The sequence below is a fragment of the Passer domesticus genome, unplaced genomic scaffold (genome assembly GCF_036417665.1).
Source record: "Passer domesticus isolate bPasDom1 unplaced genomic scaffold, bPasDom1.hap1 HAP1_SCAFFOLD_84, whole genome shotgun sequence".
Taxonomy (NCBI): domain Eukaryota; kingdom Metazoa; phylum Chordata; class Aves; order Passeriformes; family Passeridae; genus Passer; species Passer domesticus.
The window spans coordinates 223224-244751 of NW_026990181.1; the positions used below are offsets into that span (position 1 = coordinate 223224).

The window sequence follows — 21528 nt, forward strand, 5'->3', positions numbered from 1 at the left end:
AGCGCCCGGGAAAATCAGGGTGATGTGGCAGACTTATGCTGCTGTTTTACTCATTTTTACCCTCTTAATAGACAGCCCAGACATTGCCAAAGGAGTGGGAACCCATCAAGCATGGGCTCCACCTCAGCCCAAGACTAATATTTGGATCACCATGGCAAATTTAACTAACCAGGAGGCTATTTGCTTGTCATTATCTTCTCCCAGCAATCCATTTACCACCTGTTTGGTTGGACTACCGGCAGATCCCTGGCCATGCCCATCAAAAATACCCACCTGCAAAACCAATGACGCCAGGGTCAGTGTAGATAACTGGGACCAATGGATTTCTCATTTTCCTATAGCACTGCAGGAACCCCAAGAATTGGAACTATTAGGCTCAGTGATGGCGGATGCATGCCTTAGGTTTAAGCATAAAAGTCAGCTGCCAGCCAAGAACTATTCTACTATTGTAACTTCTAGCATGGCCATTTACCGTAATGCAACAACCTGGTGCAATTATACCACAAAGAGGGTGTCAATCTCATCAAATGACCCTATTCAATTACCAGCAGGTTACTTTTTAATATGTGGGGACCGTGCTTGGCTTGGTGTCCCATCGATGCTGAGAGGGAGGCCATGTACAATTGGACGGTTGTCTCTACTCACACCCAATACGTCCATGATCTTAAATATGAGCCACCGCTATCATAGAATTAAAAGAATGGCCCATGCGTTTACTGCTGACTGCAAAGATGATGTAAAATTTTGGTCCCCAGGGGCCATAGTGGCAGCATCCTTTTTGGCTCCAGGGGTATCAGCAGCAGGTGCCCATGCCATTTTAAACAAGCTAGGGTGCTGGCTTGCTAAACAAACTAATGCCACTTCTTTGGCACTTTCTAGCTTTTTGCTTGATGTTGATTCTATTTGCCATGCAACGCTTCAGAATAGAGCTGCAATTGACTTCCTTTTACTGGCACAAGACCATGGTTGTGAAGAATTTGAGGGCATGCATTGCATGAACCTCTCTGATCATTCCCAGTCCATCCACTCCCAGCTCTCTGAGTTGCGAAGGTTAACTGGTAACTTATAGGTAGAATCGGGCTCCGGTATTGATGAATGGCTCAAATCTTTAGGCTTGGGATCATGGTTGCACTCTATTCTTAGAGTCATCATTATAGTAGGCATTATAGCTTTGTTAGTAGTGTTAGTTTTGCCTTGTTTTTTGCATGTGCTTACACAACATGGTTCAAAGAATGATACTTGCTGCATCTAATCAGATTATGCTTGTGCAACAGAAAAACAGTGGAAGTGTGGAAGATTTTGTGAACAGCTAGCCAGTTGACAAAGGTCACACTGATCTAATACCGTTAGTTAAGCAAGAAGGAGATGAGGATAGGAGTCAGCAGTCAGTGTCCAAACCTGGCAAGGGCACTGTGCCCTTGGTGCAACATCAGGATGGGGGAGAGGATGGTTAGTTAGAAATATGAAGAAAATATGTGGACAGCTGCAACATAGTAGCCACAAGAATGCTAAGGTAGGCGTAGTTAGCTGATAAGTAACTAACCAATAATGAGCTCGCCTTTTGCAATATGTATTGGCCTCATTAGCACCAATATAAATGTATGTGCCTATCAATAAAGTTTTGAGATTTGCTGATCACTCATACTGAGTGCCGCATTTCTTCCACCGATTACCACAGGCCTCAACCCACTATTTTTATCCCAGCAAGTACAGTGAGACAAGAGCACTCCTTTAGATCCAATGCATTGAATTCAGCAAAACCTCCCCAGCCACTCCCAGCTGAGATGTTCAGGAATCAAAGGAGGAAGCTCCACCATGATTTCATTGGCAGTAATGGGGACACGCCTCTGAAAGTGCTGCCAGCTGAGCCAGGGGCTGGGCCTGGGGGGGACTCCTGTGCCCCCATTGCCCTCTCAGGGCAAATGCCGTGCCTGCAACACCAAGGAAATGTAATGAACACTGCCTTGGGGATTTCATAGAGACAGAAAGGCAAAATGGAGCAAACTTTGGTTTAATGATAAAAACAGATTGTGTCTCAACAAAGACAAAATGTGAAAAGTTGAAGCATAGAAACACCAAACCTGTTACATTTATTGCTAAATCTAACACTACTGATACATCTTGAATAATACTTATATATCTTAGCTAATAAACAGAGAGATTACTATCATGTAAACTAATAGAAGAATAAACAATCCTAAAAACTTGAAAAACAATCTTATTTCTATCTATCCTCTTGACGCCTAACTCTTGCTAGCCTGGGGCAAATGCAGGGCTAATTTGGCCTTTTCTTCTTGGGGAGAGGCTGTGCATCCTTGTGTGGGCAATGTCTTCTTCTGTGCTTGTTCCTCTCCTTGATTGTTTCAAACTCCCTGGAAGACAGGAAACAAACCATCCATTGTTAACTTCATACACACCATTAAGCCAAGCGCCGAGATCTCCCTTTTTGGATGAATTTCCATCTTTTCAGGCTGTGACACCTTTGTAAAGTGATCAGCACCATGAGTCTCATCTTTCTGGTTTCAATTCTTTGAAATGTCTTCCTCCTTTTGCTTCATCATAGGTTTAATTGGATCAGCAGCATCAAAGCAAGCTTTGATGCATGTGTTCCTGCTTCTATGAACTGTGTCTTGTTGGGGCATGGCAAGGTTTCACTGGGAATGCTGGGTTTGAACGAAGCTGTTTGGGTTTCAAGTGGGCTGTAAGCTTGAGCAGGGCTGCCAGGGGCGATCCTGCAAGTGGCCTCAGCTTGCCCTGTGGTGCCTTTGGAAAGGGTCAGCGTGCTTTAGGCCAAAGGGGCAGGTGGGAGCAGAAGGAGGAGGAGCTTGCGCACCGTTGGCACTGCCCGCACGGAAAGGGGCCTCCCGCCGCCTGGGGCGGCTGGCGCGGTTGGCAGCAGGGACACTCCGCGCTGCCAGCCCGCTTGCAGCTTCTTTTCCCTGTCTCCCCAGTCTCCTTCCTGGGAGGGCTTTTCCTCCTCTTCCGTTTGCCCTCAGTCTGGGAATCAAAGAATCCTTATCAGTGCTTCCTTCCTCTCAGAAAGCTGGAATTCACAGCATCCACCCCAAAAATCTATCAGCCTAAGCAAATTCTTCCAAACCCCGAAGAGCTGAGAAAAGGGCTGGATATGGCAGTGGGCTGCAGCAGGCTGCCAGCCATGGAGGTTGGAGGAAAATACTCCCCTTCACTACAGCTCTAAGGGGGTGGGATAAACACGTGGCTATCTCTAGTTCTACATGTCTTATTTCTACCTCTCTGCCTAACATCTATTTATCTCTGGTTTTCCTCCCCACATGTCTAGGGCATGGCTTTTACATTCAATCACACTAGTGAAGACACATGATTACCTATATTCAGCTACCCAAAATGATCTCTCTCTCTCCCTCTCTCTGTCTCTCTCTGTGAAGAAAACTGTTCTTTGCTGGTAAGGAAAGTATTAAAGGTGCCATGGCACCGGCAGCTCCTTCTTGGGGATACGCTGGGGTGCTACAAAAGATCTCTAAAATTTGGCAGCATCTCCATGAAGGCAGCCCAGATGGCTGATGTTAGCAAGCAGTGGGGAATGAAAGGTCTGATTGGAATCTGAGGGTGCCAGCCCTTGAGAAACTGATTTGTAAAGAGTCAAAGCCCATTTTGGTGGTGGTGCTGCTTTGTTGGGTCAAAGTTGTGCTCCAGAATTCCGTATTTTAGGGTAGCAGCACAAGAAAGCCCCGGGCAGCACCTGCTGCGCCTCTCCCAGTGCGTGGGACCAAGGGAGCTTGGCAAAGCGGCGTCTGGCGTGGCTTGCCAGCAGGGCTTGTGCCCTTCTGCCCGTTTCTTGACCCTGCTGGCATGTCTGGATTTTCTTCCCACTCACCTGAGCAAGAGTGCTGCTGGCAAGTTTCTGCTCTTTTTTCCAGCAGTAGTAATACTCCACACACTGTGCCACGGTCTTACTTGGGATCTGTTGTGAAAAGCAAAAGAAGGAATCTGAAATGGCCATCCTGTAGGGTGCATTGGAGAACAATGAGATTACAGAGTAAAGTAGGAATTAAAGTCACGGAGAAAATTGAGGAGGGTGTAAAATGAAATCAATATGCAGGAGTCAGAGAGGCATTATGCAATGTAATAAACCGAGTATTGTGCTACGTGGTAACGCATGTAATGCACAGATCAACACCAAGTCCCTCTAGCAGAGTTCTTCTTTGCCCCGTTCACTGCAGTTATCCCAGCACAAGGTGTTGTGGAAGCAGCAGCACACCTGGGAGACAGGTTTAACAGAACAGAGCTTTGTCTTCCAAAACAGCCTGGAGAGAAGGGCTGCAGAGGAAGGATCACCATTTTCACACAGGCCTTCCATGTCCTGTTCTGTGACTACTTTAACAGTTCTGGTACTTGAGAAAAGAGGGACATAGGTGCAGTATTTGGTACCACAATAGTCAACTTGTCCTTCTGATGATCTGCCAAGGTGTGGAATGTCCTGTGGCTTTACCTGCTTCTGGATGAGATGGAAATCCTTGCCGTAGGTGTGGAAAGCCTTTTGGAAGGCCTCCTTCTCCTCAGGTGTCCATCTATCAGAGCCTGGCAAGAAAAAGCAGCAGCTGAATTGATCCCTCTAGCCACTTGAAGCAGATCCCACTGGCTGCTGAAAGCAAGCTGGTGCCAGCCGTCATTCACGTGTGTGCATGTCTGCTCCCTCAGAAGGTGATGAAGACGAGAGCAGGCATTCCCCAGGGAAAAAAGCATGGAAAACGAGTCAAGCTGAAGGAGTAGATGCTGGTGCTTTCCCTGCCCCCAGAGAAGGCGAGATTGTGTGCTGGTTTTAAGCACAACTAATTGAAGCAGAAATGCTTGACACAGCCATTAAGGGCACGGCAGCATGTGTCAGTGAAGGAAGAAGCTGGGCTTAGGTTACCTGCGTAATGATAATCAGCCAAGGGATGGCCTTGAGCTGTTGGAGGACCCCCTGAGAGCAACATCTCCAGAGCCTCCTGCAAGATGCAAAGGAAAAAGGCTTGAGCTGCCCCACAACACAAAAAAGGAGCCAAACCCCACCCATGCTGCCCTGCAGCCGCTTTGCGTCTTCAGCTGAGGATTCAGGCCACTGGATCTCATATGGGTCAAAGATTGTGCTTTGCTCCCAGTCCCTCATTTTTGCTGCCCAGCCCTTGGCTCCTGCTCCCAAGGGTAGCATTTTCCTCTCCAACTCCATGATTTTGCTCCTCCTGCACCCTGAATTGCCTCAGCTGACTGCGGCTTCTGGGAATTGCCCCTCAAAATGTCTTAAAGAACACAGATCTCCAGGAGGTTTTCAAGGCAGCAGGCTGCAGGACCCTGCGGCGCTGCCTCCAGGAGAGATCTTGTCCCTGCTGGAGCCATTTGGGCTCAGCCCTGCCGCAGCTGGACGAGACACAGCAGGCAGCGAGTGCTCTGCTGCTTGTGAACTCCCTTCTTCAAGGAGCAGCCAGGAAAGGCTGTCCCGCTGCCCGGACCTTATCAATTCCCTGCCCACTCTTGCCCGCGCCCAAACAGCCGCTTCCTACCGGAACGCTGCCGCGAGCCTGGTGCAGGCAGTGCAGGGCGAGCTCCAGCTGAGCTGCTGCCCCGGGGAGGCCACGGGAGCTGGCCATGTCCAACAGTTCTCTGACTGCAAGCACAACAAAAACCCACCCAAAGTCAGCCTTGAGCCAACAAAGGGGAATGCTTGCCATACAAGGCAGGAGGAAAGCACAAGAGCTAAAGCCTGCAGCTTGGAGAGCACGAAAAGGAGAGCAAAGCAAGGGGAAGCTGAAGCAAGGGCCCACCTAGTGCTGCCTCTCCCTTCCAAGCAGCTTTTGGCATAAGGAGTGGGGGCCAATCTCCCCTCTTCCAGTGGCAGATGCCCCTGACCCATTTGGAGAGCAGCACAGTTGCTCTTTTTCCTGCTCTGCTGCAAAAGCAGAGCATTCTCCTTGCCCCTACCACTTCCACAAGGGAAGATGGGCATGACAAGGAGAGAAGCAGAGCCTGCCAAAAGCTGCCATTTTACCCAAAAACCAGCATTTTACATGCCCGACTATCTCAGGAGTGGAAGGAAAGCTAGACAGCTACCACTGTCCGGTTTATCCAGGTCAGGGTCGTCTTCCTCCAAGGGCTTCCAGACCAGGGTTGCAGGCTCTTCAGCCTCACTTGGCGGCCCGGTCTGCAGCTCGGGGAGCTCGGCCTGAAAGTCACTGCCAACATTGATGTGTCTAGAGGAAGAAGGAGTAGGACGTAAGAAAGGCAAGTGGTCAAGAGACACCTGGTGTGCAGCCACGGCCTTGGACCAATCCCACCCTGACTCTGAAAGAGCAGTTGTCCTGCTCGCCATTCCTCAAGTTTGCTGTCCTTTAACCCTAGGCCAAAACTCACGGCTCAGTGTGGGCTCTTGCTTTCCTTTTCATTGTGCCTCTCCTTTCCACCTGAAAGAGATCAAAACAACGCTCCAGATAAAACTCATTCTGCCAAGATGTGTCGGTAGCCTGCTTTTCATCCTCATCATCACTGAAAACCCCAAGCTCCTCTGTCCCAGCTCCCCTCCATTAGGTGTCATTGCTGTGTTTTTCACTTGGAATTTCTGAGGCAGGTCCCTCTAGCATTCTGCAGCTTCCTGAAGAAGGAAAGCTGAAGGGCAGGCACTAGAGTGCCGTGAGTCTTGGGGCCAGTGAGAAGAGCCAAGAGGATGCATGGAAGATGCACTACTGCAGGCTTGGGTTGGATGGAAGGAAAAGGTTCTTCAGCCAGAGGGGGCTTGGGCACTGGAACTGCCTCCCCAGGGAAGGGCTCCCAGCACCAAGGCTGAGAGAGCTCCAAAAGTCTTTGGACACTGCTCTTGGGCACAGGCTGGGATTCTTAAGGCTGTCCTGAGCAGACCCAGGTGCTGGGCTCCATGATCTTTGGGAGTCCCTTCCAGCCCAGAAAATGCTGTGATACTGTGATTGTGTTCCTGAGAAGCACCACTCAAGAGGACATTTCACAGCTGCCTCTGACCGTGAGGCAGAGCCAGCCCTACACACATTGAACAACACAGACAAATCTATAGCAATATCTCTCTGGAAAAGAGATGCAAGGCAGGTGGAAAAAAATCAAAAAAGCTATGAAAATAGAATATTGTTCCAGTGTCTGTAAGTGATGTAAGTATGTGAGTACATAAGAATTGCTGCAACCAGATCATTTTGGAGGATGAAAGCCAGTACTGCAGGACAAGCCCAGCAAACTGCTTCCATGCTCTGATGGGCAGGCATCCCAGAGGAGAAGTCCCATCCTTCTGGTTTTTGAAGCTTTGCAGGAGGTGTGACCAGAGTGAGGGTGTAACAGGATTAGTGGACACTGAACCCCTGACCTCCCCCGGAATGACCAAGTGGTTTTGGGGTTACCACAACGTAAATGGGTGCTAAGAACTTCTAATCAGGTGATCAGTGGACGAGAATCTACAAGTGCACCGTGACAGCTCCCTACATCCTCTATGGAAAGGTCTGTATTTCCCCTGGAGGCAGCATTATTCCTGGAGAAGTTGCACCCTGCTTTCATGTGCAACCTCGTCTGGGGAAAGTGACCACACACCATATCTCTGGTGGTTGGTGGCAGAGCCAGCTTGAGCCTCCTGCTGTTCTGTGAGTGCTTTGGGGCCCACGGGTATTTTCTTACCTCGCACAGTGCCAAAGTGCTGTGGGGATGCCTGGCGGCAGACGAGGAGATGAGGATGTCGCTGCAGAGGCCAGCTGTGGCGCTGAGTGCAGAAGGTGGCTACTGAGGGACAGCCAGGAGCAGATGCTGCAGCTGCTGCTCCAGCTGCTCCACCAGTGTTCCACCAACGGCCGCAGGAGCAGCAGACAAGGGCAGTTGCTACGGACACAGCCCAACATTCCATGCAGAACCCCAGGGGAGCCATGGGACAGAAACAGGGATAGGCCACCTTTGCCCCTTCTACTTCTTCTGCTGAGAGTTTGCTCTGAGGAGCTCCCATTGAGGCTTTTCTCCTCAGTCCTCTGGACGGGGAAAAGCAGAGCAGGGACAGCTCTGGCTCTCCTCTGTGCTTCTCTGTAAGGTGCCTGCAGCTGAACAGGCAGAGGAGGCTGGCACTGTCCAAGGGCCCATTCCACATTTCCTGCACTGCAGAACCACAAGGACTCCTGCCGCTGCCTCTCCTCTGGCTCTGAGAGGAGCTGGAGCTTGCAAATCGTTCCATGCAGAACCAAGTGCAGAGCTTTCTCTCCAAGTGGCGGCATTCATCCTGCCCCCTTTCTCAATTGTCTGGTGCCCAATAATGTCACTTGATGTTTTCCCTCCTTTGGCCTGCTGAGCTGGTCTCTCACCTCAACACTCCATCCCTGAAACTTGGAGAAACGGGATGTTTCTCAGGGCAGCTGATGCGGACACACACACTGGGGCAGTGCACCAGCATTGCTGTAGTCAACAGGTCATGCAGAATTTCTAGGTCTCTCTTCCAGCTCCCTTGAAGAAGGGAGAATGTTCATCTCTACTACTCTGGCATTCCTCTAAGGAAGGAACACCAAGAGAATTTCTTTTCCACACTAATGACCTTCAGCTTTGTTTGACTACTTAGGTGCCAGATATGGCAAAACCCAGCCACTTGTACTGCTTCCCTGCCTAAGGTTTAAGCAAAAGCAAATCTTGCTTCCTTCCCAGCCTGCATGTTACACCTACGCCAGCCACCAGCTGGGAAAACACCTGGAACAAGGCCCACTGCAAGGCAGATACTTTGTAGGCTCCAGATCCCACCTGCACTGGCTCCAGCAGGCAAGGGCAAGCTTTGGTCGCTTCCCAGAAGCAGCCTGGCCATTCCCCCCTGCCTCGCCCCCTGCCATCCTCCACAGCCCCTGCTGCCAAAGCCTTGCTAGGCAGAGCCATTTGCTGGGCTCGGTAAAAGAGTGACTTGGATTCTTCTTTGGCGCAAATACCAAAGCTGTGAGAAGTGAGAGGATCAGGTTCACAGCCGCTCTGCTTTAGCTGAGGACATTACTGGAGGCTCAGCACCTGGTCCTTTAAATAGAAACTGAATCTGAACTCCTGGTGTCTTTGTGGTGCATGTGGATGTTTCTTTTCTAGAATCAGAGAGGTTAGAAAAGTCCTCCAAGGTGCTCAAGTCCATCTGTCCCCCAAAACGAAACAAAGTTATGTTGCTGGGCAACAAAAAGGCCTCAACCCACTACTTTTATCCCAGCAAGTACAGTGAGACAAGAGCACTCCTTTAGAGCCAATGCATTGAATTCAGCAAAGCCTCCCCAGCCACTCCCAGCTGAGATGTTCAGGAATCAAAGGAGGAAGCTCCACCATGATTTCATTGGCAGTAATGGGGACACGCCTCTGGAAGTGCTGCCAGCTGAGCCAGGGGCTGGGCCTGGGGGGGACTCCTGTGCCCCCATTGCCCTCTCAGGGCAAATGTCGTGTTTCCAACACCAAGGAAATGTAATGAACACTGCCTCAGGGATTTCATACAGACAAAAAGGCAAAATGGAACAAACTTTGGTTTAATGATAAAGACAGATCATGTCTCAACAAAGACAAAATGAGAAAGGATGGAGCATAGTGAACACGTAACCTCTTACATGTAATGATAAATAACATACTATTAATCTACTAGTAATTTAACACAACTTATCATCTAATAGTACTAATACATCTTTTATATTATTAATGTATCTGAACTAATTAATTGAGAAATTCCTACCACGTAAATTTAATGGACGAATAAAGAATCCTAAAATCTTAAAAAGCTATCTTATTTCTTTCTAATCCTCTTGAGGCCTAACTCTTGCTAGTCCTGGACAAGTGCAGGGCTAATTTGGCCTTTTCTTCTTGGGGAGAGGCTGGGCATCCTTGCGTGGGTGATGTCTTCTCCTATGCTTGTTCCTCTCCTTGATGGTTTCAAACTCCCTGGAAGACAGGAAACAAACCATCCATTGTTAACTTCATACACACCATGAAGCCAGGCGCCGAGATCTCCCTTTTTGGATGAATTTCCATCTTTTCAGGCTGTGACATCTTTGTAAAGTGATCAGCACTGTGAGTCTGATCTTTCTGGTTGCAATTGCTTGAAATGTCTTCCTCCTTTTGCTTCATCATAGGTTTAATTGGATCAGCAGCACCACAGCAAGCTTTGATGCATGTGTTCCTGCTTGTACAAACTGTGTCTTGTTGGGGCATGGCAAGGTTTCACTGGGAATGCTGGGTTTGAACGAAGCTGTTTGGGTTTCAAGTGGGCTGTAAGCTTGAGCTGCCATGGGCGATCCTGCAAGTGGCCTCAGCTTGCCCTGTGGTGCCTTTGGAAAGGGTCAGCGTGCTCTAGGCCAAAGGGGCAGGTGGGAGCAGAAGGAGGAGGAGCTTGCGCACCGTTGGCACTGCCCGCACGGAAAGGGGCCTCCCGCCGCCTGGGGCGGCTGGCGCAGTTGGCAGCAGGGACACTCCGCGCTGCCAGCCCGCTTGCAGCTTCTTTTCCCTGTCTCCCCAGTCTCCTTCCTGGGAGGGCTTTTCCTCCTCTTCCGTTTGCCCTCAGTCTGGGAATCAAAGAATCCTTATCAGTGCTTCCTTCCTCTCAGAAAGCTGGAATTCGCAGTGTCCACCCCAAATGTCTTTTGGCCTAAGCAAATTCTTCCAAACCCCGAAGAGCTGAGAAAAGGGCTGGATATGGCAGGGGGCTGCGGCAGGCTGCCAACGATGGAGGTTGGAGGAAAATACTCCCCTTCACTACAGCTCTAAGGGGGTGGGATAAATACGTGGCTATCTCTACTTCCTCATGTCTTATTTCTACCTCTCTGCCTAACATCTATTTATCTCTGGTTTTCCTCCCCACATGTCTAGGGCATGGCTTTGACATTCAGTCAAACTAGTGAAGACACATGATTACCCATTTTCTGCTACCCAAAATAATCTCTCTCTCTCCCTCTCTCTGTCTCTCTCTGTGAAGAAAATTGCTCTTTGCTGCTAAGGAAAGTATTAAAGGTGCCATGGCACCGGCAGCTCCTTCTTGGGGATACGCTGGGGTGCTGCAAAAGATCTCTAAAATTCGGCAGCATCTCCATGAAGGCAGCCCAGATGGCTGATGTTAGCAAGCAGTGGGGAATGAAAGGTCTGATTGGAATCTGAGGGTGCCAGCCCTTGAGATACTGATTTGTAAAGAGTCAAAGCCCATTTTGGTGGTGGTGCTGCTTTGTTGGGTCAACGTTCTGCTCCAGAATTCCATATTTTAGGCTAGCAGCATAACGAAGCCTTGGGCAGCATCTGCTGCACCTTTCCCAGTACATGGGACTGTGATTGGTGTTACCAGTCACAGCTAGAAGATCTGCCTTCTGATTCCCCAGTGGGAGACAAGCCAAACCAACTTGCAGAGCAAGCCAAATAATTGTTGATTAGACACTTCTTTTAGCATGGAGTGTTCTGCCCTTTTAGCTGTCCTGGTAATATAGGCCAAATCAGTTACTAGATTAAAAGGTTGTTGTAATTTTTTAAATGCTCTGACATCAGCAGCCAACTCAGGAATTTGGGGGGTTCCTTCAATGACTTGAACATCCTACTCCCACTTCTGAGTGTTTGGATCCTTCCAAGTGATAACCGATTTGTGTGATTTTCCAGAGCGATCTGTAAAAACTGTGAGGGCTTTAAGAGGAACCTTACCTTTTAGAGAATTTGGGACTAGATGGAATGTTTCTTTTAGTAGCTTGTGTTTTGGATAATGAATAGAGACTTGTCCGGGATAGCTGTCTAAATCAAACTGAAGGTATCCATTTGTCTGTAATAGCGATTCTAATTTGTGTAGTTGAAATGCTGGATAAATGTATGTTGGGTCACACGCTGCAGGGGTTCGGAGGTGGTTCCTGTCTTTAATGATTAACTGAGCTAAAAGCTCTTGAGGGATTGTAATAGTTTTTTTGGTGTGGCAAAAATACCCATTCTACAATTAACAATTTTTCTGTAGAAGACGGGTCCCACTGAAAAAGCAGTGCCTGGAAATGTGGGGATTTACCAAGACTAGCAAACTGGGAGGTTAGAGAGCGGTCAACGCGGTGTGCTTTTCGAGATGAGATAGCAGGTGCTACCTTTTGCAGCGCGTCGTGGGCATCTGGAGTTAAGATGAGCTGGGAAGTCAGGTCATGGCTCCCCTTCAGTAGGCTGAACAAAGGGCACAGCTCTTCTCTCGTGAGTCCAAGCAGTGGTCGGATCCAGGTGATGGAGCCACACAACTGTTGTATGTCCCTTAGCATTTGAGCCTTATCTTTGATGGAGATATTTTGGGGAATAATGGCTCACCCGCTGATAAGGAATCCAAGGTACTTCCACAGGGAGGTCTACTGGGTTTTTCAGGAGCAATATCAAAACCTGCATCTTCAACTGCTGTCATAGTCTTTCTGATCACTGGGTTAAGGTAAGTCTTTTCTTGGGAGCAAATTAAAATGTCGTCCATATAATGCCGAAATATAGCTTCAGGGAAGGTTTTCCTGATTGGAGATAGAATCCCAGCCACAAACATTTGACATAAAACAGGGGAAGTTTTCATTCCCTGTGGCAATGTGACCTAATGATATCTTTTAAAGGGTTCTTGACAGTTGATTGGTATCGAAAATGCGAATTTGGGAGTGCGGGACAGAGAGGGATGTTGAATAAACAGTCTTTGATATCAAGGATTGTGAGCTGCCAGTCCCTGGGAAGTACAGAAGGTGAGGGGAGCCCTGGTTGCAAGGAGCCCATGTCTTCTAAAACATCATTTACTTTCCAAAAGTCTTGTAATAACCTCCATCTGTCTTTGCCAGGTTTTTTATAAAAAGACATGGGTCAGGAGCTAGTTGATGGTACAATGTGTCCTTTTAATAATTGTTCCTGTACTGGGGCATGGAGCACTTCTAATTTGTCATTTGGAAGGCCCAATGATCCACCCACACAGGATCATACCCACAGGGAGGGATCATACCTTTTCCCACAGATGGACAACAGCCATATTGAGTGGTTTAGTTTTCATTTCTTTTTAATTCCCAAAGTTTCATTTTTTTCAACATTGTAATACAGCATCTCTATTCAAATCATTATACTCACCTTGGTTAATTAAATATTTATTAATTTATTTTGCCCCCATAATATCAGACAAAAGCATAGGACAAAAGCATAGGAAGAACAACAAGCAATTACAGAAATACAGTATCTTCCCTGAAAATCCCTTGGAAACCATATTAAAACAATGGGAAGAACATCAACTTACTAAAGATAAAGACCCACAGCTCAAGATTGTGCATTGCATGTTAGAATGGCCAAAGAAGAAATTAAAACAAGGTCTTCGCTGGCTGAAGCATGGGTCTACCAGGATGTGGATTTGCGAAGTACTTTACAATTACGCCCAAAATAAATTAAATGCAGACTGGAATTGCAGTATGTGGAGGTCTGGTTTAAATATTGGAACAGCGAAAAGGAAGTAGAAACAGATAAACCAAATTCTCTCTGTAACGATCAATGATAAAGACACAAGGAGGAAAACCAATCAACCAAGGTGGGACTCATTAAATTTCCTCCCCCCTACTGCACCTCCCAACGAACCAGCTGCAACTGCAGCTGAGTCATTGGAGGCTTCATTGAGTCATGTAACTGAGAGGGCTGAAGAAATTGAAAGTAGCAGTGGGACATCAGAAGAAACATATATTCTATCATTCTCCTCCAGGCAAATTACAAATTCAGCCATGCAGGAAGTTCCATCCAATCAAGAAGGTCCAGCCTTCTTCACTTGAAGGAGAACCCTGGTAGTACAAAAATGTTCCTCCTGCTCCAGCAGTAAAGATAAAACAAAGGTGGCATCCCTCAGAGAGGTCCCAATGGAGGGTGCACAAGGTGGAATAGGATATGTAAATGCACCCCTCACCTCTTCAGAAGTGAGGCATTTTAAAAAGGAAATGGAGATATTATTCAGTGACCCAGTAGGTATGTCAGAAAAAGTTTACCAGTTCTTAGGCCCTAGGATTTACCCTAGGGGAAAATGAAATTCAATAATGCAAACCCTTTTCTCTCCAGAGAAGAGAAAAGTTATTTAGACTGCAGGGATCAATATATTGGACAGAGAACATAATTTAGGAACAACTGGAGAGAAGAAATTACCATTAACAGATCCAGAATGGAACCCTAACTCAGATGAGGGAAGAAAAAGTATAGCAGAATACAGAACCCGAATTGTAAGGGGAATAAAAGAGGCAGTCCCCAGAGTTAATAACATGAAGAAAGCCTTTGGTAGCAAACAATAAAAACATGAGAGCCCAACTGACTGTATAACTCGCTTAAATAATAACATCCAATTATATTTAGAAAGAGATTTAGGTAGTGAAGGAGGGAAGACAATGTTCTAGGTCCACTTTGGGTTACATTCTTGGCCTGACATAAAACAGAAATTAGAGAAATTAGATGGATGGCCAGAAAGAAGTTTAGATGAGTTATTAGCTGAAGCACAGTAAGTTTATGCCAGGTGAAATGAAGAGAAAATGAAGACTAAAGCTAAGATGATGGCTGCTGTCCAAATTCCTAAACCAATTAGGCAGGATGGGGAGAATATTCAATTGAAGAAACCTATTTGCTTTTATTGTAAGAAAGAAGACCATATGCAATCCTGCTGTTTTAAGACATTGAGGGACTTAAGAGATTCTCCAAGTGGAGAATCAACCCTCAGAGAACTGAGGGGGTCAGGGGCTCTTCTTCTTGGGCCACAAAAACCATCTTCAAGAGCCCTTGATAAAATCAAGGATAGGACCCCTAGAACAATTAATGGAATTATTAGTAGACACAGGAGCAGAGACAACTTGTTTAACTGAAAAACCAAATGCATGTGCCATAAGCAAAGACACTTTCAATATTTGTGCTGCTAAAGGGGAATCCTTCCCCATTCCCATCATTAAGAATGTCACTATAAAGGGTAATGGACTAACCAGAAAGGGAGATTTGTTTTTCTACCTCCAACAGGTAACAACTTACTTGGCCAGGATCTCCAGATACCTTTGAAAGTTGGAGTAGTTCCACAAGAAGGAAGGATGAAGGTCATTTTGTTTACTTTATCCACACAAGATGAAAACTGATTAATCCTACAGTGTAAGCCCAACCAGGTAACTGGGATAAAATGAACATTACACCCATTGTAATTAATCTCCTTCCAGATATTAAACCAGCAAAAGTACCCTGGCACCCCCTTACAAAGACCAAATGGTATTGGCTAAAACCCATAATAACTGAACTGTGACATTATAATATACTAGAGCCATGTACTTCCCCATACAACACCCCATTCTTGCTATTAAAAAGCCTGACAATAGCTACAGGCTAGTTCAAGACCTACGTGAAGTACATAAAAGAGTGCAAGCTGTGTGCTCATTAGTACAAAATCCTTACACCTTGTTAAGTTATCACCTATGCACTCTTGGTTCTCAGTAACTGACCTGAAGAATGCATTTTGGTCATGCCCTGTAGATTCTCCTTCTAGACACCTGTTTGCTTCCACCTGGGAAGATCCAGACACTGGAAGGAAACAGCAGCTGACCAGGACCTGGTGACTGCAAGGGTACATGGAGTCTCCCACACTCTTCGGTCAAGCCTTGGAGAGCCTGTTCATTTCCTTTTCTCCACCCTCAGGAATACAAGTAACACAGTATGTAGATGACATACTACTCTCCAGAGAGCAAGAATCCACTGTAAAATTAGGCACCATTCAGTTACTGAACCTTCTAGGAGAGAATGGACTAATAGTATCTAAATCCAAATTACAATTTGTTAAACCAAAGTAAAATATTTCGGACATGTAATTGGTCATGGTACCAGAAAATTGAGTACTGAAAGGATAGAAGGGATTTTAAATTTACAACCTCCCCAAACAAAGAGCGAGGTTAGACAATTATTAGGCTTAATGAGGTACTGTAGAATATGGATTGATGAATACACACAAAGTGTCACAATTTTATATGAAAAATTAACTACATCAGAACCTATTAATTGGACCCAAGAGGATAATAAAAACTTAGAAAATTTAAAGCAAAAGATGATTCAGACCCCAGTTCTCTTTCTTCCTTCACTAGAAGAAGATTTTCACCACTATATTAACATAGAGAAAGGAATTCCTTATGAGGTCTTGGCCCAAGAGTGGTCAGGAATCCATAAACCTGTAGCCTACTTGTCCATATTGTTGGTCCCTGTGTCCCAAGGATGGCAAACATGCATCCAACCAATCACTGCAGCAGCCATCCTAGTAACAGCCAGCCAAAAACTTACATTTGAGAGAAATCTGACAGAATACATACCACACTCCACCCAAACCATTCTTAAACAACGAGCAGCCGAATGGCTAACAGACTCTCATATTATACAATATGGGAGCACCCTCATCCATTCCACAACTGTAACCCTGAAAACAACCACCCACACCAATCCTGCACAGTTCCTATGTGGAATTCCCCAAAAACAAGATCTCATGCACAACTGCAGAGTTTTTATAAACCTGCAAACAAAAATTCAAGAAGACCTCCTAGAGAGCCCATTAGATGAAGGAGAAATCCTGTTCATCGACGGATCATCTAGAGTAGTAAATGGAAAGAGGTGCTCTGGATACTCCATCAGAGATGGAATAGAACTGTACAGGTTAGAAAAGGAAAACTACCACCTTCCTGGTCTACCCAGGTATGTGAATTAGATGCTTTGGAAAAAGCATTGCACAGACTAGACAGAGCTATTGGAACCATTTATACGGACTCTAAATATGCATATGGAGTAGTCCACACGTTTGGGAAAAGCTGGGCTGAAAGAGGGTTTCCCACATCTAAGGCCAAAGACATTTTACACAAAGAACTTATATTAAAAATTTTAGAGGCACTTAAGTTACCGAAAGAAATTGCAATGGTACGTGTTCCAGGTCATCAAAAGGGAACTCTGGAGAAACCAGAGGAAACATCCTAGCAGACCATGCTGCAAAGGAGGCTGCTTTTGAGGGGGAATTAAAGGTATACAGATTTTATCCAAGAGACACACCCGAGAGTACACCAGACAACACCCTTCCTATCCCTATTTTTAAAGACAATGAAAAACAGAAACTCATATCACTAGCTGGAAAGGAAGATTCTGAGGGACGGTGGCATCTTCCTGATGGCCATCAAATGTTAAATAAAGAGCTCACTCGAGAAATTTTACAGAACCTCCACCAATCCACGCACTGGGGATCTAAAGATTTAGCAGATCACTTTCTTCAGAATTTTGGATGTCGGGGAATTGATGAATTAGCTAATCAAATTACCACAGGTTGTATAATTTGCCAAAAAGTCAATAGAAAATTAACGAGGAGAACGAGACCTGGAAGAATTGAAATTGCAATTAGACCCTTCCAAAGTATTCAAATTGATTTCACAGAAATGCCCCATGCCCAAAGATGGAAGTATTTCTTACTGATTGTAGATCACCTTACCAATGGGGTTGAAGCATTTCCACTGTTAATGCCACTGCTCAAACAGTAAGAAAGGTAATCCTAGAAGAGATAGTCGCAAGATATGGAATTATAAATAACATTGTTTCAGACCAAGGTACACATTTTACATCATTAGTATTGCAACAGTTGGCTCAACAATTAGGAATAACTTGGAAATTACATACCCCTGGCACCCTCAAAGTTCGGGAGGGGTAGAACGCATGAATCAGACTATTAGAACAACCTGGACCAAACTGATGTTAGAAATGAAGTGGACTTGGATAAAGTGCCTACCCCTTGCCCTTCTCAGAATCCAGAGCTAACCCAGAGCTGACTTAGGTTGTTCCCCATATGAAATGTTATACAGGCTTCCCTATTTAGCCACCCCACATCAAGTAACTGCCAAAGAGTGAGGAAATATAAATGTGCAAAGGGATATTCAAATGATTGCCCAGAATCTAAAAGACTTAAAGCAGAGAGGTCTTGTACCCCAGAACATTCCTTTAGACTTCTATTTACATAAGATATGCCCCAGAGAGTAGGTACTTATTAAATGCTGGAAGGAACAATCCCTGACTCCATCAGGGGAAGGTCCTTTCCAAGTTCAACTGACCACAGAGACAGCCATCCGAGCACAGGAAAAAGGGTGCACTTCCGTCAGCCGAGTAAAAGGTCCAGTAACACCACCGCAAGATAACGAGAAACCTCCATGAACTACTCTCTACAACAGTCCTCCCCGGTGTTATTCCTGAAATTATTATATCAATTGTTATTCTCTCACTGTTTTACAGTAGAGAATCTAATGGTTATTGTACTTACTATTTAACAAGTTATTATGAATTTTCAATTCCATTTCTCCACCAGTGAAGAGTATCATTTCCCTGAGAAATGACCCTTCCTCTCCAATAACTATGTCTTTTTTTTTTTTTTTTTAAATTTCCTTAGGAGAAACAACATGAATAGAACCAAGGCCAGTTCCAGGTAGGACTTTCCTGCATTTAGGTCCCTTCCTGCATCCAGGTACACTCCCATGAAAACCAAGGGGTCTGAACCCAGTAGGAAAACCAGAGAGGTTGAATGGTCTGCACCACCTATCAAAGAGTACCACAGCACTTCAATCTTCCCATTGACCCCTGAGCAAGGGAAGGGAAGGTGCGCCCTACTCCTCATACTCTCCCTCTGGATCCTGTAGATCCCCCTTGTCAGAGCCTGCGTCTGCTGCCACCAATGCTAACATACAGTGTACCTGACCAAAGGAAACTCCTACCTCATAAAACACTCATTCCAGGCACATTCTTATGTAAATCCCTTTTGTTATAATATGATGACACTGAGTAGATACTGACAATCGGACAAAAACCAATGGATTGGTAGAAATATTGGAAATGCAAACCAGAAAAGGAATGGAGAGTGTCCTGATGAAGAGATTTGGCTATATGTCAAATTTAATTATATAACGAAAAAGAAGGATTTGTTAAAAAGGAAAACTTATGATGATGATTTGATTCGAGAAATTGTAATAACTGAAAGGGGGAAACAAAAGGGGGACAATCCATTAGCTACCGATAAAAACTTATTTATTGTTTTAGCAGAACAAATTAGTAAAAATCAAAATATAACCAATTGTTGGGTTTGTGGAGGCACCTTCAAATCAGAAGCCTGGCCTCAGCAAGGAGTCAGTATTGGACCCCTCAAATGACTTAAACTAAATTATTTCCCCTCCCAAACTCCAAGAGATCAAGACAATTGGCTATTGAGGGACACAGTTCTTGGAGAAGAATGCATCTGGAGAAAAGGAAAAAGATACACTGAGGAAGTTGTAGAAACTACCTGTAAAAGATATTTACTAACTGAGGATCACGTGGATGTATCAGTGGTGGATACTGAACGAACCAGATACCTTTTGGTCAAAGAAGAAAATCAGAAACAAGAACTGCATATTACATCCCAATGAACAACTTTATCAGTGCTGGGACCCTAAAAGTCAGCCTTTATTCAGTATTACCCCAAGTTTCTAAGTATTGGACCTCCACTTTTATCACGCTTTCACATTTTTGGGAGGCCCCCCAAGGTTTATACTGGAATTGTGGGCAAAGAGCATATTCTTAACTCCCTTCGTACTGGTGTGGCAATTGTACCTTAGGAGCAATACGACCTAGCCCCTTTCTACTATCAGAAGCAGCTGGAAACCAGCTCGGAGTTCCCCTAGATGATAAATTAAAGAGACAAAAAAGATGTGAAATAGGGGGAATGTAACAATGGGGTAAGGAAGAGTGGCCACCAGAGAGAATTTTAGAAACTTACGGACCTGCCACTTGGGCTCAGGAGGGGAGCTGGGGCTATCAAACTCCCATTTACATGCTAAATCACATTACTGGACTACAAGCCCTGATTCACGTCATATCTAATCAGGCCAAGAGTGCAATTGATTTTTTCAACGCCCAACAGAAGCAAATGAAAACAGCTGTATATCAAAACTCTTTAGCCCTAGATTATTAGCCAAAGAGGGTGGAATATGCGGCAATTTCAACACATCAGACTATTGTCTGCATATTGATGACCATGGTGAAACTATTACTAAAATTACCCAAAACATCAGAAAGCTTACACATGTTCCAGTCCAGTTTTCACCTGATTAGTGGAAAAATATGTTCTCTAGGGAGTGGTAGAAGAAAGCCTTAATTATTTTTCGAGTTTCCTTAGTTAGCCTTCTCTTTCTCCCGTGCTTAATCCCATGTTTCATTCATCTAATTACCTCAGTAGTACAAAGCATGTTCGCTAGTCAAAATCTTCAAACGAGCCAACATTCTATGCCTACTGTCAAGAAAATAATAAATCTCAATCCAATCAAAAGAGATAGGAAAATGGGTAAAAAGGCCCAGCAAGTTTAGATTAATTTTAAACAATTAAACACTATCAACAAAGAACTTTTACATTTATGTAAATGCAAAAGCCAATGACTAACATAAGAGAAAGAGGGAGGAACTGTCATTTATAAAATCCCTTACATGGCTTTTGCATTTGTGACTGGTTTATATTTGTAACTGTTAATTAGCTTTTGCATTTATAACTGTTTAAAGTTACTAGTTTGATCAAATAAAAGTGTTCAAATTAATGAAGTAAATAATATAAAATCATTATCAAGTTATACTAGCTATTCAGTAGATCCCAACTGAATGTTTAACAGTCCTATTAAAATAGGTAGCAAAATAAGAACTATATTATTTTTATAATCCTTTGTTCTTAACCTAATTACATTATTTGTAAATTTAATTATCTCTTTTTAGTAGCCTTATACTTTCAAAGTTCCCAGTGCAGTTTCCTCTCACCAACAGCATGCAGCATTTTACAGACAATTTCTAGCCCACTCCAGGTTGAACTGGTAACTTGATGCCACAGCAATGGTGCATACTAATGAGAGAGAGCTTCCCATCAAAAACCTCAGAGATATCATCCCACCCCAGTGACAGCACACTCTGGGAAAGAAGATCTTACCCCATCATCTACTAGCACCAATCACCTGAGACTATGGGGGCAGGACTGCAAGTACAGACTGAGAGGACCGAGAACATCAAAGGGGCAGCCTGGCCTGAAGAGCTGTCTTTGCTGTCTTTTACTGTTCCTGGGACTGTGACTTAGCTACAGCAGGGGACCCCACACTGCAGATTTCAGTCAATATCTCTTTTTAGAGACCTTATTCCAGATTTGAGGGCAGACTAAGTGCATTCACTGCAATGCCCTCGGGTTCTTGCCTTGGGGCCAGACGCCAGTTCAGCTAGAGGTTTCCTCAATCCTTGGGCCTGGGACTTTATGCTTTTTTCTTTCTTTCCTTTCTTCTTTTTCCTTACCTCCCTTTTTGTTTTTCCCCTTTAAATAAACACCCTATTTTTGTTCAAATCGCCAAAGCTGTATCTTTTTACCACATTCAGTAAATTTTCAGACTTCATGCCAGCTCCTCGGAGCAAAGCATGAAGATTACTCCACCAAGGCAAGTATGTGTAGTACTCCCTTGTGTTGGCATCAGTTCCCGTGGCAGAACATGCCTTCCCACTGGACACTCACCTGCACCTGAGCCTGTGGAGAAGCCCGGCTCCCTCCCCCTCTGC

The 21528-nt window shown here is 45.2% G+C and overlaps 1 protein-coding gene and 1 long non-coding RNA gene across 5 annotated transcripts; one reads left to right on the plus strand and one right to left on the minus strand.

Moving 5' to 3' along the window:
* Window positions 1–1995: 1995 nt before the first annotated feature.
* LOC135293178 (zinc finger protein 541-like) lies at window positions 1996–5462 on the minus strand. Its single transcript, XM_064407168.1, has 4 exons — window positions 4895–5462; window positions 4472–4560; window positions 3857–3943; window positions 1996–2372 (listed from the first exon to the last, which is right to left on the minus strand). Exons 1-4 carry the CDS (start codon window positions 4956–4958, stop codon window positions 2364–2366), a joined length of 249 nt encoding a protein of 82 aa, XP_064263238.1. The 5' UTR covers window positions 4959–5462; the 3' UTR covers window positions 1996–2363.
* Window positions 5463–10523: 5061 nt separating this feature from the next.
* LOC135293174 (uncharacterized) lies at window positions 10524–21319 on the plus strand. 4 transcript variants are annotated; one of them, XR_010355294.1, is made up of 4 exons: window positions 10524–13492; window positions 13661–15083; window positions 15445–15622; window positions 18368–21319. It is a non-coding gene; the product is annotated as an uncharacterized LOC135293174 (long non-coding RNA). The 4 variants fall into 4 exon arrangements; XR_010355296.1 differs by having other exon boundaries at window positions 10524–12379; XR_010355295.1 differs by having other exon boundaries at window positions 10532–13917; window positions 14944–15083.
* The last annotated feature ends 209 nt before the right edge of the window (window positions 21320–21528 follow it).